The following is a 16,022-nucleotide window of genomic DNA, read 5'->3' on the forward strand; positions in this document are numbered from 1 at the left end:
GTTCCACAGTGAAAATAAATCAGTGCTATTTCTTCTTGGAGAGAGAAGGAGGATATTGACCCATGGAATCAATGACTCTCCACCTTATAATGCTAGAGGTCAGGGTTTTCTCCACCTCAGCAACTTTAAGATGGGTGGACTTCAACTCCCAGAATTCCACTCAGCATTCCATTCTCTCAATGCTGAGGTTGAGAAAGAAGCACTGCCTAATAGGAAGATGGACTTCAGCTGTGGAAATGCCTGCCTGTTCTCCTGTAATGGCCTGCTCCAGCCCAGCTTCTGCAGCTCAACTTTGGACAGATTATTTATTCATGGGTGCTTTTAGGAGCCTGACCTTTTATCTATTAGACAAGGAGTATTTTCTTTAGGTTAAGCTGAGTGGTTTGTTTTTTTTAAAAAAAACTTTCTTAGGCCAGGTTCTCACAGCCTGCTAGCTTAGGGTGTAGGAATTCAGCCATTGGTTTTGTAAACCACCATTCGTGGCTCGATGTGTCCTGCAGAATTGCAGAGCCTGGACTTCAGAGGGATTCAGTCGGAGACAGAAATGGGTAACTTAAATATTTTTCCTCCTGGTCTGAATGCCTGACAGATTAACAGAGTTGGAAGGGACCTTGTAGGTCATCTAGTCCAACCCCCTGCCGAAGCAGGAGACTTTATACCATTTCTGACAAATGGCAATCCAGTTTCTTCTTGAAAGCCTCCAGGGATGAAGCTCCCACAACTTCTGAAGACAACTTCTGTTCCATGGGTTGATTGTTCTCCCTGTCAGAAAATTTCTCCTTGTTTCTAGGTTGAATCTCTCCTTGGTCAGTTTCCATCCGTTATTCCTTATCTGGCCTTCAGGTGCTTTGGAGAATAGCTTGACACTCTCCCTTCTCTCTGTGGCATCCCCTCAAATATTGGAAGACTGCTCTCATGTCTCCCCTGGTCCTTCTCTTCACTAGACCAGCCATGCCCAGCTCCTGCAACCATTCTTTGTATGTTTTAGTCTCCAGTACCCTCATCATCTTGCAACGAACAAATATGCTAAATCTTGTGGGCCTTGGATGAACAAAAAATGGCAAGAGCTGACTTTTGGCACATCTAAGAGAGACTGAAATCAATAATCCTTAACTGCCAGATCATATTTAAGGGTTTAATTCCATAATTTAAAAACACACACACACTGCAAAACAACCCAGTCCCTGTTGTATAAGGACCCTCGAAACGCCGGAGCTGAGGATTTAGTCCAGGTAATAATTGTGAAGCATGATCAATATACAAAAGGTTATTGTTAGGGAGATATTAAAGTTTGCACGGAGCCTCGTTCTAAACGGCGATTGATGGAATAGCTCCAGCTAGCAGCAGAGGGAGCTAAAGAAATGAAAGTAGCAGCAGAGGTTTTGCAAAGGCACTGAAACATCAGCTAAATCTTTTAAAAAAGAAGACCGGAGCAGATCAGGGGGAGAAGAGAAAAAGAGGAATTGCTCTCAGACGCCTCCAAATCTTTCCCTAATAAGGCAGCTTTTCTCCAGGCCAAAGAGGAAAGAAGGAAGGAAGAAAAAGAAAGAAAGAAAAACAAGCGAAGTGGACAAACATTTGTTTGTTTGGAAATGTCCCTTCCTTCTGGCAACCTGGAAGATGCAGCAAAGCCAAGACCCAAAGACAGCAAAATGAGGAGAGAGGAACTGGACAATCCACAACCGGAGGGAAAGAGGTTGAAGCTGGGCAATGAAGAGGGACATCTGAAGAAGAAGGAAGGAGCAGAAGAGCGGGAGAAGTCGCCACACCTGGGAAGAGAAGAATCTGGAACTCAGACCGATGGGGAAGGCCGAACTGTAAGTAGAGATGCTTCCATTGGGGGGGGGGGGGCACAGAGAGGGGGGACTTTGTCCCCTGCGTGATGTTTTTAATGGACTTGTTTGGGGGAAGTTGACAAAGTCTTGCAGATACAGGGATCCTGTTTTGAGATCAGTTGACTGTAGCTGTGAAACAATGGGGGATGCTTCGCTCATTTGTACAGAAGAGTTTGCAGGTGGTAGCTCGGACTTCTTAAGGTGTTGTTTGCAAAAAAACAAACAAACCCCAAACAAAACAGTTTTCTCCATTCTCTACCTTTGGCTGAAAAATCTCGGTTGGGCAGGGGGTAGGTCTTAATCGTTCCTCATCTAGGCCCTCTGACTCATTTCTAGCATTTTGAATCTAGCAGTGTGATTGAAAGGGGAGCGGCGTGTCTCACCAGAGGAACTTCCCACCCCCCAAAAAATGACTTTGAAAAAAAGGGGGGGAAAGTCATTGTGGTGTGGTTGGCTTGGGGGAAATCGATATTTCTATGACCGAATCGGCTACGCTCCTGAGTATTTTGGTGCTTGAAATGACTTAGGTGCATGTCAGGACATGCTGGGGAAGAAAGGGAACATGAGTCAGAATTTTAAATCCCTGTATCTTTTCCTATTTTTGCAGTGCAGCTGGGTTGTTGTTGTTGTTGTTGTTGTTGTTGTTTTTGGGTTCATGTTTCTGCCTCTGTTGTTTTCCATCCACCAAGGTATGAACGCAAGGATGCACCCATGCAGGGAATCTGAGCTGCTTTAGTTAAACTCGGCTGCAGATAACAAAGTTTGCGGTCCTGTCTTCTTTGGAAGGGGAGCGTGTTTTCCCACTCCTTATCCCTATCGACGTGTAACGAGAGCCAGCTTGCCAGTGATGGAGTTGATGGTTGATGCATGTTTTGGAGAGGGTTAATTTGTGAAGGCTTGGCTTGAATTCATTCTGCCAGGGGATTATTTCTCCGAATGCTATTGAATGTGTCTGCTTGACAGAATGCAATTAGTATTTAACACATCGTCACCTTTCGTGTACAACACCAAGCAGCAGTTGTAACCCTGCCCTCCCCTTATCCTTCTTCCAACCTTGCACTTAGGGGTTTGCATGCGGTTCAAAACTCTCCGAATAAACTCTCCGTATTGAATACTGCACCGGGGAAACCTTGTGGGGAGCATGGTTGACAATTTGAAAGTAGGATGCTTAACCTATCAAGTTGGATGTGTGATACGATCCATGTGGCCAGAGAAAACCTTCAATACATTTTTTTTAAAAGAATGGCTAGAGAGAAGGTTTCTCTGGGTTGCTATAGGCTGCTTCATGTTCCTTTTTTCCAGAGAAAAATTGGGAGGTTGAGTTTTGGGATAAGGTTTATATCTCGCCTTGCCTTGAGGAACTCAACGTGAGGTGGATGGAGTTTCTTCTACTTTGGTCCTCAGCTGCAGGAGGCAATCTGAGGAATGAATTCAAAAACATCTAGAGAACAGCATGGCCGAGGACCACTTGAATCCAAAATTTCCTGATCCTGGTCTGAGACCTTTATCACTGTCCCCTTCTTTCTCAACTTGGTTATTGTTAGGATGTGTGGACTTCATCTCCAAAGATGCTAGATCTAGCGTGCCTATTCATGAGAATTGATGAATAGCATTTGTCTCTATAGATGTAGACATCACCTGGTTGGAAAACGTTGGCCAGTACTACTCTGATTCTAAGTATATTTAGATGGGCAACCTTTATATTAGGAGGGTAGAAACAATATTTTGTTCCAAGGCATGAATTTTCTTGGAGACAGGCAGCTCCTGGGCAGAGCCAATGCCAGCACTGGAATGTATTCATTTATTTTATTTATTTGTTTTGTCAAGCATGTATAAGATAACAGATATAAGCACGTACAAGATTATGAATACATAAAACAGATACAAATAAATGGGGCTGTTAGGACAGGTACAGTAGGAACGCTGGTGCGTTTATACACACCCCTTACAGACCTCTTAAGAATGGGGTGAGGTCCACAGTAGACAGTCTAAGGTTAAAGTTTTGGGGGTTTGGGGAAGAAACCACTGAATCAGGTAACGCATTCTAAGCATTGACCACTCTGTTGCTGAAGTCGCATTTTCTGCAATCGAGTTTGAATTCCCAGAATCCTAAATGGGTGGCTTATTGCTCCCTCCCCCCATCTGCGTCTTTCAATTTCGTCTTTCAATTTTATCACTTATTTCTCCTGTCCTCGCACAGGAAAAGGTGGAAGGAAAGGGGCTGATTGCTCTGAAACTGCCTACATTGGCACCTTGGTACTCACTTGTTTGAAATCCACCGAATTTGGTACTCAATGCAATTCTCAAGCCCATGCATTTTGACGTGAAAATGTTGTCCGGGTACTCATTGTTGTATCGGCTGCTTTGTGACTTATGAGATGATTCCTTATGGGAATTTTTTTTTTTTTTTTTTTTGCTACTCGTTGTTTTTGGTACTCATTGCACCTCCTGGAACCATGATGAGTACCGAGGTTGTTTTCAACCATTTGGTCATGTCCAACTCTTGGTGGCTTTAGAGGTAAACACTTCGTTGGTTATCCTGTCAAGAACACCTTCTTTTAATTGTTGTATGTTCAACTTTGCATCAGATTAATGTTATCTCCTTCTTCTTCTTCTTCTTCTTCTTCTTCTTCTTCTTCTTCTTCTTCTTCTTCTTCTTCTTCTTCTTCTTCTTCTTCTTCTTCTTCTTCCTTCTCCTTCTCCTTCTCCTTCTCCTTCTCTCCTTCTCTTCCTCCTCCTCCTCCTCCTCCTCCTCCTCCTCCTCCTCCTCCTCCTCCTCCTCCTTTCTCCTCCTCCTCCTCTCTCCTCCTCATCCCCCTGCCCACTGTACTTTTGGAAAGAGTTTGAAGAGTTTTGGAAATAGATTAAAGCCACCCAGAATGAAGCTGTTGATTACGCATAGATTTGTTTACCTATTTATTCATTTAAGGGTCCAATCTTGCAAGATCGGATTTCCACTGAAGGAGGAGCATTCTGATCGTTTTCTAATATTTGTTTATATGCAAGTTGGATAAACAAGCCAAGTCGCTCTTATCTCCTCAAACCTCTACACCAGGAGTGGCAAACCTATGGCACACATGCCAGAGATGGCACACAGAGCCCTCTCTGTGGACACACGTGCCGCTCTGTTTCAGGTCTCTGCCACACATGTACCTACACCTCCCACCAGCCAGCTGGTCTTCAAGTCTCTGCCATGCATGAACGGTGCACCCGCGCCTTGGAGTTTGAGTAGGGGGTGCGCGCATGCACAGGATGCAAAGCGTATGCACCCACACCTTCCACTTTGGGCGCATGCCCACTTTGGGCTCTTGGTCCCTAAAAGGTTCACCATCGCTAAAACATGGGATACATTTGAATGGCTATTTTTGAAAAGCCCAGGTGTAACTTCCCCTTCTTCCTTGCCTCCCAAAAAGATGGACACCCAAGAATTACGGTGGTCCCCTTTCTTCTTTACAGAAGATGGTCCTCCATTTAGAAGAATCGCTAAAACCAATCCAACTGAAAGGAGGGAGGCCTCAGATCTTATGGTTGGCCATCCATTTTGGGCTGCTGATAGCAGAATGCACTGATCCAGTGCTTTCTCCCCGTGACGTTACAATGATTCTTTCCAAATTAATTAATTATATCGTTTCATCTATATACAAAGATTTAAGATGTCAAATCATAGTCAAATTCTGCTTTTTTGGGGGGAGGGGAAAGAGAAAATATGCTTTGCCTTTTTGGGGGGCAATGCATTGATCATCTGACTATGTACCATCCAGTTGTTTTTGATTCCTACCAACCACATTGATAGGATTTCTCCAAAATGAACCATCCTTAATGTGTCCTTCATGTCTCCCACTGGGCACTCATCGACACTGTAACTGAAGTCATTGAACCTTGCTACTGCTCATTCTCTTCTCTTTCCTTCTACATTTTTCAACATCAGAGCTTTCTGCAAAGAGTTGGATCTTCCCATCATTTGTCTGAAGTTCACATAATAAGTCCCAAGTAATTTGGGACATTTGTGTCTTGAGTAGGAACTCTGGGTTAATTTTCTTTTGGTGATCCATCTGTTTGTTTGTGTTGTGGCCCGTCAGTGGCCAGCAGAGCTGGGAGCGGAGTCGGACAGTGAAGAGGTTGGGGAGGAGCATGGGCCAGTCCTGGAGGCTGGGGAAGGCTCGGACGAGGGCTCTGCATCAGGGACAGAGATGGGGTTGAGGCCATCTGGCAGTGATCAGGTGAGCTAGAGAGCAGTGAGGCAGAGGAACAGCTGGAGCCTGTTCCCAGTGTGCGCATGCACAGAGCTGCCAGAAGAAAAGAACCACTCAGAAATCAGGGTAGACTTGGGAGTAAAGTCACAGGTGGAAGGTGATTGGGCCCTCCCATAGGAAATAAAAGAGGGGTGAAAGGGGAGGGGGCTTTTGCAGGAAACAATTTGTTCCTTCGTTCATTAGATTCGTTTCAGGAGTGTGAAGATCTGTCCGTGAATCCCAGAGACTCTTTGCCCAGTCCTTCCTTGCACAGCCCCTCATTTGGGAAAATATTTGCATGGCAGCTTTCCAAGATAGATAAGGTCTGTGGTCATAAATATTCCTTTGAAAGACTGTTTGCCAGGCCTTGCTGAATGTGAATGAGAGGAATTCACATTCGTTTAATAAAAGGGGTTTTGTCGGGACCAGGGCTCTTCCTCATTTTGGGGGGAGGCCTCGGTCAGAACAGTTTTCCTGGTTTCCACAAAATTCTCAAGACTTTTATCCAACATCAAAATTTAAAAACTCATCCTCTCTTACTTCTTCAAAGCGCAATGTTTTCTTCCATAGTGTGACAGGGAATACTTGCTTGATTCTACTCTTTGTAGATGTTTGAATATCTTTTTCAAAGCCTTCATGACTGGCCTGCCAAGTGCTATTCTGGGGTATATTTCTAGATCGCTTAGTCCGTTATGATTGATGCTTGATCCAAAGAGGCAGAAATTCTCCCATCACTTCAACATGTTCCTTGTCAATTCTAAGTCTGCTTATTTTACATCTTTGTACTGTTGGGAATATTAGAGCTGCTGTTATTACAATCTCTATCCAACATATCTATATTACCTGTGCAATTTCGGAATTGTTCGATAAAACAATCCCGTTGGAACAGGTTGAGTTACACAATAGACAACTTTGCTTAAGTATTATTTATTGAATAACCCATAATGAGTTAAGTTCACACAACGTACTAAAAGTCTGTGGAGATTCTCAGTCATCCAGATCATGATTGTCCCAAAGATGCTTTTCAGGAGGCAATTGGACTTCCATGTTTTTTCTTGGAAGATGTTTTGCTTTTCATCCAAGAAACTTCTTCAGCTTGGATGGGATAGTGAGGAATGGAAGGATTTATATTTATATTTATAATGATGGGACAGCTGGTCATTTGCATCCTTTTAAAGGGATGTTGAAGCACTTGGAGATTGACCTGTGTCCTCAGGGTCCCCTGAGTGGTGCAAATAGTTCCTGTACTCTGCAAATTTCCTCTGGAAATCCGTTCTTCCTCCCACACCATTCCAAGGGTCTTCATCCCAAATTGCATGGCTAAAGGTCTGTAGAGTTTCTCAGTCATCCAAGGTCATGGTTGTCCCCAAGGTGCTTTTTCAGGAGGCAACTGGAAACGTCTTCAAAGAAAAAACAAGGAAGTCCAGTTGCCTTCTGAAAAAGCATCTTTCGGACAACATACGGAATCACAAGCCATTGTTTGCAAACCACAACCCCAGGCAAAACCCTAATACAATTTTGTTTTGCTTTTATTTGGGGTGTTGTGTGAACTTGGTTTTATTAGCAAACTGTGATTAATCAAGCTGTCTTTTGTACAATAAACAAAGCCATCAATCCTGGTCAATGTATCAATGTCCAGATTTACATTATAGCTTAAGCCAAAACTGAATGTGTTTGCGTGTGTGTGTGAGTCTCTCTCTCTCTCTCTCTCTCTCTCTCTCTCTGTGTGTGTGTGTGTGTGTCTTCCAGCATAACTCTGAAAAGTCTTGAGCAATTTCAACCAAACCTGGCACACCGATAACGTACTCTCTGGAGAAAAATACTGTGGGGGTAAGACTCCCCTAACACCCCTCGGTGTGTGTGTTCTGTTAAGATGAAGCCTGTTGTGCCCTTATATGGCTTCTACTGTACAGCTCAGTGGAGTTAATCCAACAACTAATCTAACATTAGAAATTACGTTTGGTACGGACATTTCCCCCCTGTAAATAAATAAATAAATACCTGGGCAATGCTGGGCTATCAGCGAGTCATATTTATAATCTGAGCCAGTTTGAAGAGATGGGCACGTTACGTTGGGTCATATTTCTGCAAAACTATTTGCCCTGTCTTTCCTCTTGCTGTCCCTATCCTTACTTTGTCATTATCAGCTGTCGGTAATAACAGCTCTTTTTCCCTGCCTCCGTACCTCACTGCTGGCTAAAATAAGATATTTTGGAGATCATGAAGAGAAGATCTTCAGTGGGAAAGATCGGAAAGGCTGTGGGTGCAAAACACGAGTTCCTATCAGTCTTTGGCCAGGGAATCTTTTGAACAGCAGCAGGGCAATTGCCACTTTCCGTTCCTACTTGTGAGGCTGCAGCCCTCTTCGTCCCTCGTCCCATTAATGATGGGGATTATATTGTCTGGCACACAGGGAAGAAGGCTGCAATTGCCATGTGAAAAAAAAGCTAAAGTGGAAGCTTAAGGGGGGGAAAAAAGGCATAGGTTGAATTGCTGGATGTTTTTTTTTAAAGCAGTAATAACACAGCTATTGCATATTGCATTCAGTGATGGGTTGAACCTAAGCCTTTTCCAGGACTGCATTTTAATATTTTGCCGTTGTATTGCGGTTTATGAAAAGGTAAGCCACCTTGATTCAGTGGAGAGCGATGCGATAGAAATACTTGAAAAATAAAAGCCCGCTCTAGCACGCCGATATCAGATCGAGTGTCACTCTGTAGAGATCTTCCTTTTATTTACCCCCTGTTCATTTCCTTCTCTTGATTTCAAGACTCTTTTCAAAACCAAATGATCTGTACCGCAAAAAAGGGAACTCCGGGATGAACAGACCTGGGCTTGCTCACAAAAAAAAACAGTTGGGTTCTCGCTCTCGCAAATGCAGAAGCCTCTTTTGAATGTCCTTGGAGGTTGGGATGCAAGGAGATAAAAACTAGCATCACCTTTGGCTAAAGCCCAAATGTATTTAGACCAATTGGACAATGGGGCGATTCTGCAGTGGAGAAGTGAAGCTGCAAAAGTGGTCAGAGGTGTGAATCAGAGGTGGTATTTAGCAGGTTCTGACCAGTTCTGGAGAACTGGAAGCGGACATTTTGAGTAGTTCAGAGAACTGGTAAATACCACCTCTGGCTGGCCCCATCTATTCTCTGCCTCCCAAGTCCCATCTGATTGGGAGGGAATGGGGATTTTGCAACATCCTTCCCCTGGAGTGGGGAGGGAATGGGGATTTTACAGTATCCTTCCCCCTGCCACGCCCACCAAGCCATGCTCGCCCACCAAGCCATGCCCACAGAACCGGTAGTAAAAAAAATTGAATCCCACCACTGGTGTGAATCCTTTCTTGAGGTTTCATTATGCTCCTGATATTTCTGTTGGACTTCTGAAATTGGTCTCCTGCTCAGGTAAAGGTGTCCCCTTTATTGAGTCTGACTCTAGGGGGTGGTACTCACCTCTGTTTCCTGGCCAAGGGAGTCAGCATTGTCCAAAAACGTTTCCAGGTTTATGTGGCCAGCATGACTATACTCCAAGGTGCACAGAACACTGTTGCCTTACCACCCGAGTGGTACCTATTTATCTACTTGCATTTGCATGCTTTCGAACTGCTGATTTGGCAAGAGCTGGGCTGGGGAATGGGAGCTCACCACATCATGTGGCCCTTGGCTCTTGAACTCGGGATGTCAGCTTTCCAGTTGACAAGCTCAGCATCTTTAACCACTCAGCCATCATACCCCATTTTGGGGTAAAGGTAAAATTTCCCCTCACCCATATGTGCTAGTTGTTCCTGACCCTAGGAGGCGGTGCTCATCTCCATTTCAAAGCCGAAGAGCCAGCGCTGTCCGAAGATGTCTCCGTGGTCATGTGACTGGCATGACTAAACACCACATGGAATGCTGTTATCTTCCCACCAAAGGTGGTCCCTATTTTTCTATTTGTATTTTTTACATGCTTTCAGACTGCTAGGTTGGCAGAAGCTGGGGCAAGTAATGGGAGCTCACTCTGTTACTTGGCGCTAGGGATTCGAACCACCAAACTGCCGACCTTTCTGATCGACAAGCTCAGTGTCTTAGCCACTGAGCCATCATGTCCTGTTTTTTTTTGGGTAGCACTGGTAAAATCCCAAGTGAGTCATGAGGATGCAAAAAAGACAGTATCCTCCAGAAGCTTTGGGCTGTAATACTTATAATCCCCAGTCAACAACAACCTGACCAGCTGGGCATGATATAAGTTATAAGAGCTGTGGTGGTGCAGAGGTTAGAATGCAATATTGCAGGCTATCTCTGCCAACTGCCAGCAGTTTGATTCTGACCAGCTCAAGGTTGAGTCAGCCTTCCATCCTTTTGAGGTGGGTAACATGAGGACCAGGATTATTGGGGGTAATAGCCTGACTGTCAACCACTTAGAGAGGGCTGTAAAACACTATGGAGTAGTATATACATTCAAGTGGTAAGTGCTATTGCTATAAACCCTTCCCCTTAGCAATACACTAAGAGAGTTAGGAAAGAAGTTGGAACTTTAGGAAATTATCTTCAACAAGGTTAACCTATTTGTGAGTCACATCTAAGCTTTATCTCTCAGGCAAGTGACAGTTTCTTGGAGGAGCAAGCTGATATCACCTGCTCATTTGTTACTTTTTGTCAGGCTTTGAATCCCGAACTTGCAAAAAAGAGTTGAGACTCTGTTTCGGCTGGATTCAGCTCCATCCTTTGCACCTTTTCCATAATTAGAAATTCTAGAGACTCGAGTTCTCCCTTTTGAATGGAATATGAGAAACATTGCAACAGCATCTCTTCCATGCGTTTGTTCTCATTCCCATTTTTTGGAATGAGCCTCAATTGAGGCCATCGGTGATTACACTGTAGAAAAAAAATAGTTTAATAGTTTACCATGCATTTTCTTTTAAAAAAAGATAGTCTTCTTTGTGGTTAGTAAAGGACCTCCTACCCTATACAAATGCTTCTAAAAACATTTATTTTCCTAGGTTTTCTGAGTCAGCAGCTGTTCTCAGGAACTGATGGATGTTTTTAAAAACTATTAAAATTGTTCTGTAGCCTTCTTCCAATGCAATATGCTAATCTCAATTACAGCTGCAAAATGGCTCTAGTCTTATTGTTTTTTTTTGTTAGTCACGAAGTCGTGTCCGATCCATTGCGACCCCATGGACAATGTTCCTCCAGGCCTTCCTGTCCTCTACCATCCTCTAGAGTCCATTCAAGCTCACGCCGACTGCTTCAGTGACTTCATCCAGCCACCTCATTCTCTATTGTCCCCTTTTTCTTTTGCCCTCCATCTTCCCCAGCATGAGGCTTTTCTCCAGGGAGTCTCATTAGGTGGCCAAAGTATTTGAGTTTCCTCTTCAGGATCTGGCCTTCTAAAGAGCAGTCAGGGTTGATCTCCTCTAGGACTGACTGGTTTGATTGCCTTGCACTCCAAGGGACTCGCAGGAGTCTGCTCCAGCACCAGAGTTCAAAGGCTTCTATTCTTTGGCGCTCAGCATTCCTTATTGTTAGAAGCATAATATTCAATCTTTCTTCCATAATTTGTGTTCAGCATAGTAATGAAACCAATTTGGTTGGTAAAGATTGGAGGAACTGGATATGTGATGAAGATGTTGATGGTGGAGGTGAGACTGGTTGTCCTTCTAGATAGGTTGTCAGGGTACAATTTTATAGCACAATGCTGAGACTTCATTCAGATGAGTTAGCAGGATAGCAGGGCAGGCTTAACACATTAGAAAACAATATGGATTAACATCTTAAGAAAGGGAAAACCTAGTATCATTAGATCCAACATCAGTGGTGCAGTGGTCTAGAGATGGAGCTCTCACCTCACAATAAGGAGGCTGTGAGTTCAGTCCTAGGTAGGGGCAGATATTTCTCTCTCTGGGCACAATGAGAAAATATCTGCTGAATAAAACTCCACATTGGTGACAGGAATGGCATCTGGCCAGTAAACCCTCAGTTCTATTCAGTTGCCCTGACTCCACCCTGATGCAAAGGATTATGGGGTTATTAAAAATAAAAAAAATTAAATCCAAATTCTAAAATTCTTCCACTGCATCTCTTCGAATAGTTGAAGGCTTGTTGCAGAAAAGAAGACAATATTGTTCCATAAAGGTTGAACGCCATCACTTGGTAGATTTTAGCTGAAAGTCACGAGAAAGCATTTGATAATCAAGTGTAGAGTGGCATATCAGCGGCCTTTCCGAATTGTCCATCGGATGGGTAATGTTGATATTTAAGGGTTTACAGGCCATACAGTGGTCATGCTATGACTGCCATGTGAAAAGATAAAGGAGTCCCTGCAGAGTAAAATCTAATCATTGCTGACCATAGGGGGTGAAGCTCATCTCCTTTTCAAGGACTTTGAGCTAGCTGTCCAAAGACATTTCCACATTCATGTGGCCAGCATGACATCATGAGGCACTTTGACCTTTCCCCCGAAGTGGTACCCATTTATCTACTTGCATTGGCATGCTTTCGAACTGCTAGGTTGGCAGAAGCTGAGGCCAGGATGGGAGCTCGTCCCATTTTGTGGCGCTCGGGTCTCAAACCTGGGCTGCTGGCTTTCCAGCTGACAAGCCCAGCATGTTAAGCTCTGAGCCACAGCACCACTGCAATGTAAGGAGAAGCTACATTTAATCCATGAACATGAGACTCAAATGGGGGAGTTTGAAGAGGGGCATGGAATTTATAGGTAGGCTTCCAGATCCCATTGTCAGGATACCATTAAAATTTTCATATGAGCATGCTTTGCTTTCTTGTTGTGATAGTGATTGATTGTGATCTATAAGTTTTGTGTTGATTATGGATGCTTTATCAGCAGTAGCAATGGACTGAGCACAATTGGTTTGTGTATTTATTTGGCATGGCATATTTTAAGCCAAGGCTTCTCTTACTTTTTATATCAAAGAGGGAATTTCCTATTGATTCATTTGTACGTTTAAGCCAATTATCTCTTTTTAAGCAGAAAAGATCCTACTGTTGGGCCTGTCGGCTGTCAGCCCCTCTAGCAGCCAAATTAGATGAGGAGGTGATGTGGGAGTCAGGGACAGCATCAAGGCAACCTGAGAGCTCCGAGGGGGAAGATGGAATGGAGCTGGCAGAGAGAGAGAGACACAGGCGGAGTTTGGGCCATCCATCAGCCCTCAGATGGAGAGTCAGCAGCCCCCAGGTCTGGAGGTGACTGATGAGGAAGAGGAGGAACAGCTGGGTCTAGTGCCTGATGCGTGGATGTGCAGGAGGCAGAGGAGAGGAGAGCAGTGGAAATCTTTGGGCCGGTCCTTGGGACAGAAGAGCCACTGCTGCTAGCGAAGCCCCACCCTAGCTCTGGATCTAAAAGGCAGGGGGCAGAGATGAATAGATGTGAAAGAGGAGAGGAGAGTAGTGGAAATCTATGGGCCGGTCCTTGGGACAGAAGAGCCACCGCTGCTAGCGAAGCCCCACCCTAGCTCTGGGGATAAAAGACAGGGGGCGGAGATGAATAGATGTGAAAGAGGAAAGGAAAGTAGTGGAAATCTATGGGCCGGTCCTTGGGACAGAAGAGCCACTGCTGCTAGCGAAGCCCCACCCTAGCTCTGGGGAGAAAAGGCAGGGGGCAGAGATGAATAGATGTGAAAGAGAGGAGAGCAGTGGAAATCTATGGGCCAGTCCTTGGGACCGAAGAGCCACCGCTGCTAGCGAAGCCCCACCCTAGCTCTGGAGATAAAAGGCAGGGGGCGGAGAGGAATAGATGTGGCAGAGAACTATTCATCTCCCTGCTGGACAGATTTGTTAGCCTGCACTGAGATAGAAACTTTTTGCTGGGGCTGCAGGCATTCCTAATAAAAAAGTAGTTGATTTAAATACAGAGGGTTTGTGGTGTTCAGGGAGCTGGGTCAGAATACCTACAATGTTCCATGCTTTGCTTTTGAACACTGGATTTCCATTGGCCCATTTTAAGCAACCTTTTTATTTCATGTTAAATTTAGGGCAGTCTTCAGCAATACTTTTGGGGTGGTGAAAATAAACTTCGAGTGCAATCACCGTGTCAACAAAGCACACCGTTTAAAACCCCTAAATTCCCAGCGTGAAAGCCATCAGAAATAACCAACCACAGCATTAACCGATACGTCTCAATTAAATGCAGTTCAAAACACATACATTGTAGGAATGAGAGGAAAGGTTATGTAAAGACATGCGCAGCCATGATCTCAGTGGCTTTTACCTTTTAACCTATGCGCTCACCTAGCAGAGACAGGCAGTACCAGGAGATATGTGAAGCCTTTACTTTGGCTGGGATGGACTTAGATATTGACAAGTCAAATGAACCAATAAGATGCTGTTGCTACCCCTGCTTTGCTTCGCTTGTTAAAACTGTATAAAAGCCAAATAAACTCTGCGTAAGGCAGACAGACAGTTTGGACATCACTGCTGTGATGGATTTCTGAAACCTACAATACATCTTCACAGCTCACCTGAAGACCAAAATAGATAGGTCACCCGTATCTATCTTGGAAGACGATTCTGTTTATGAACCACAATTGAGAAAGTTTTGCCTGACTGTCTGCCAATGTCATGCATTTTCATGGTAAAGGTAAAGGTTCCCCTCGCGCATATGTGCTAGTCATTCCCGACTCAAGGGGCCAGTGCTCATCTCCGTTTCAAAGCCAAAGAGCCAGCGCTGTCCGGAGATGTCTCTGTGGTCATGACTAAAGGTAACAGTGTTCTGTGCACTTTGTGGTTTAGTCATGCTGGCTACATGACCACGGAGACATCTTCAGACAGCGAGGGCTCTTCGGCTTTGAAACGGAGATGAGCACTGCCCCCTAGAGTCGAGAACGACTAGCGCATATTTGCAAAGGGAACCTTTACCTTATGATTGTGCTTGCTATTTTACTTCCTATGGTCATCCCTTTCTTCTAGTGCTTTTATTGTGCGTTAGAAATTTTATTACCTATGACTGGGCCCATGATTTTAGCAAATATTCCTGAGGTTTTGGAGGAATAGTAGGTGAAGATGGTCTGTTGAATCCTCTCAGCACATTCTAAGACTTAAAGCATTAAAACAATTCTGTTATATAGTAGAAAGAAAATATGCAACAGGATCTCATTCTATCTGTTAATAATCCCGAAGTTACATCCACTATGGTCAATGGGATTTGATTTGTCTATTTTACTTTATGCCTTTTGGAAGGAGATGGGCCTCATCTTAAACTTAAAAAAGAAATTGAAAACTTTCCAGAATTGCTTTGTTTATTTGGGGGGCATGAGAAATTCATTTCCAGTTTAAGAAGTTGTGCAGCCCTTGTGCACTTTTTGATGGTTATGCTTGAGAAAGTTATGCTGGATAAAGACCCTGTTCGAAGGGCCAATTGATTTCCTGCCAATTCGGGGCTTGTTTGTAACAAGTACATTTTCTCCTCTTTTGCTCTAGTGTTAAAAATACCAAGAAATGGGGCTTTCTCTACTTCCCCTGGGAACCTGCTCCACTGCTTAATCATTCTTGCTGTCCTATTTTACATTTCTTGCAACTGCCAAACAAGGGGGCTAAAAAAAGAGAGAGGCTATTTAACTTTCTTAAACAAAAAAGATAACAGCTCCCTCAACCTTCTTGCCCTTCAAATGGAACATTTGGGGAACTTCGTTTGTTCAACAGTGAAGTCCAAAAGCCGATTCAGCACCATGGACAGAACATAAGTGCCTATTAACATTCAGGCATGTTGTTAGTTTTTCCTGCATCCTAGATACTTTTGCTATATATACAACAAAATGGTGGGTTTCAAATTTTTTTAGAACCTCTTCTGTAGGTGTGGCCTGCTTTGTGGGAGTGGCTTTCTGGCCATGTGACCAGGTGGGAGTGGCTTGCTGGCCATGTGACTGGGTGGGCATGGCCAACTTGTAAAATGTGGTGAAACTCACTTAACGCTCTTGCTTAGCAACCAAAATGTTGGCTCAGAAACTGAAGCATGCATGTCTTAAAGC

At 44.1% G+C, this 16,022-nt stretch overlaps 1 protein-coding gene across 2 annotated transcripts in view; it reads left to right on the forward strand.

Annotated features, from left to right (window-relative positions):
- Nucleotides 1-1,454: 1,454 nt before the first annotated feature.
- Nucleotides 1,455-16,022, forward strand: part of RBFOX1 (RNA binding fox-1 homolog 1) — a 2,041,748-nt gene continuing 2,027,180 nt past the window's right edge. For both annotated transcript variants that reach the window (XM_081966089.1, XM_081966090.1), the window contains exon 1: nucleotides 1,455-1,817. In XM_081966089.1, the coding sequence (XP_081822215.1) occupies nucleotides 1,593-1,817 (225 nt within the window). In that variant the 5' untranslated portion in view covers nucleotides 1,455-1,592. The remainder of the gene's footprint in view (nucleotides 1,818-16,022) is intronic.

The sequence above is a fragment of the Natrix helvetica genome, assembly GCF_964273705.1.
Source record: "Natrix helvetica genome assembly, chromosome: 13".
Taxonomy (NCBI): domain Eukaryota; kingdom Metazoa; phylum Chordata; class Lepidosauria; order Squamata; family Natricidae; genus Natrix; species Natrix helvetica.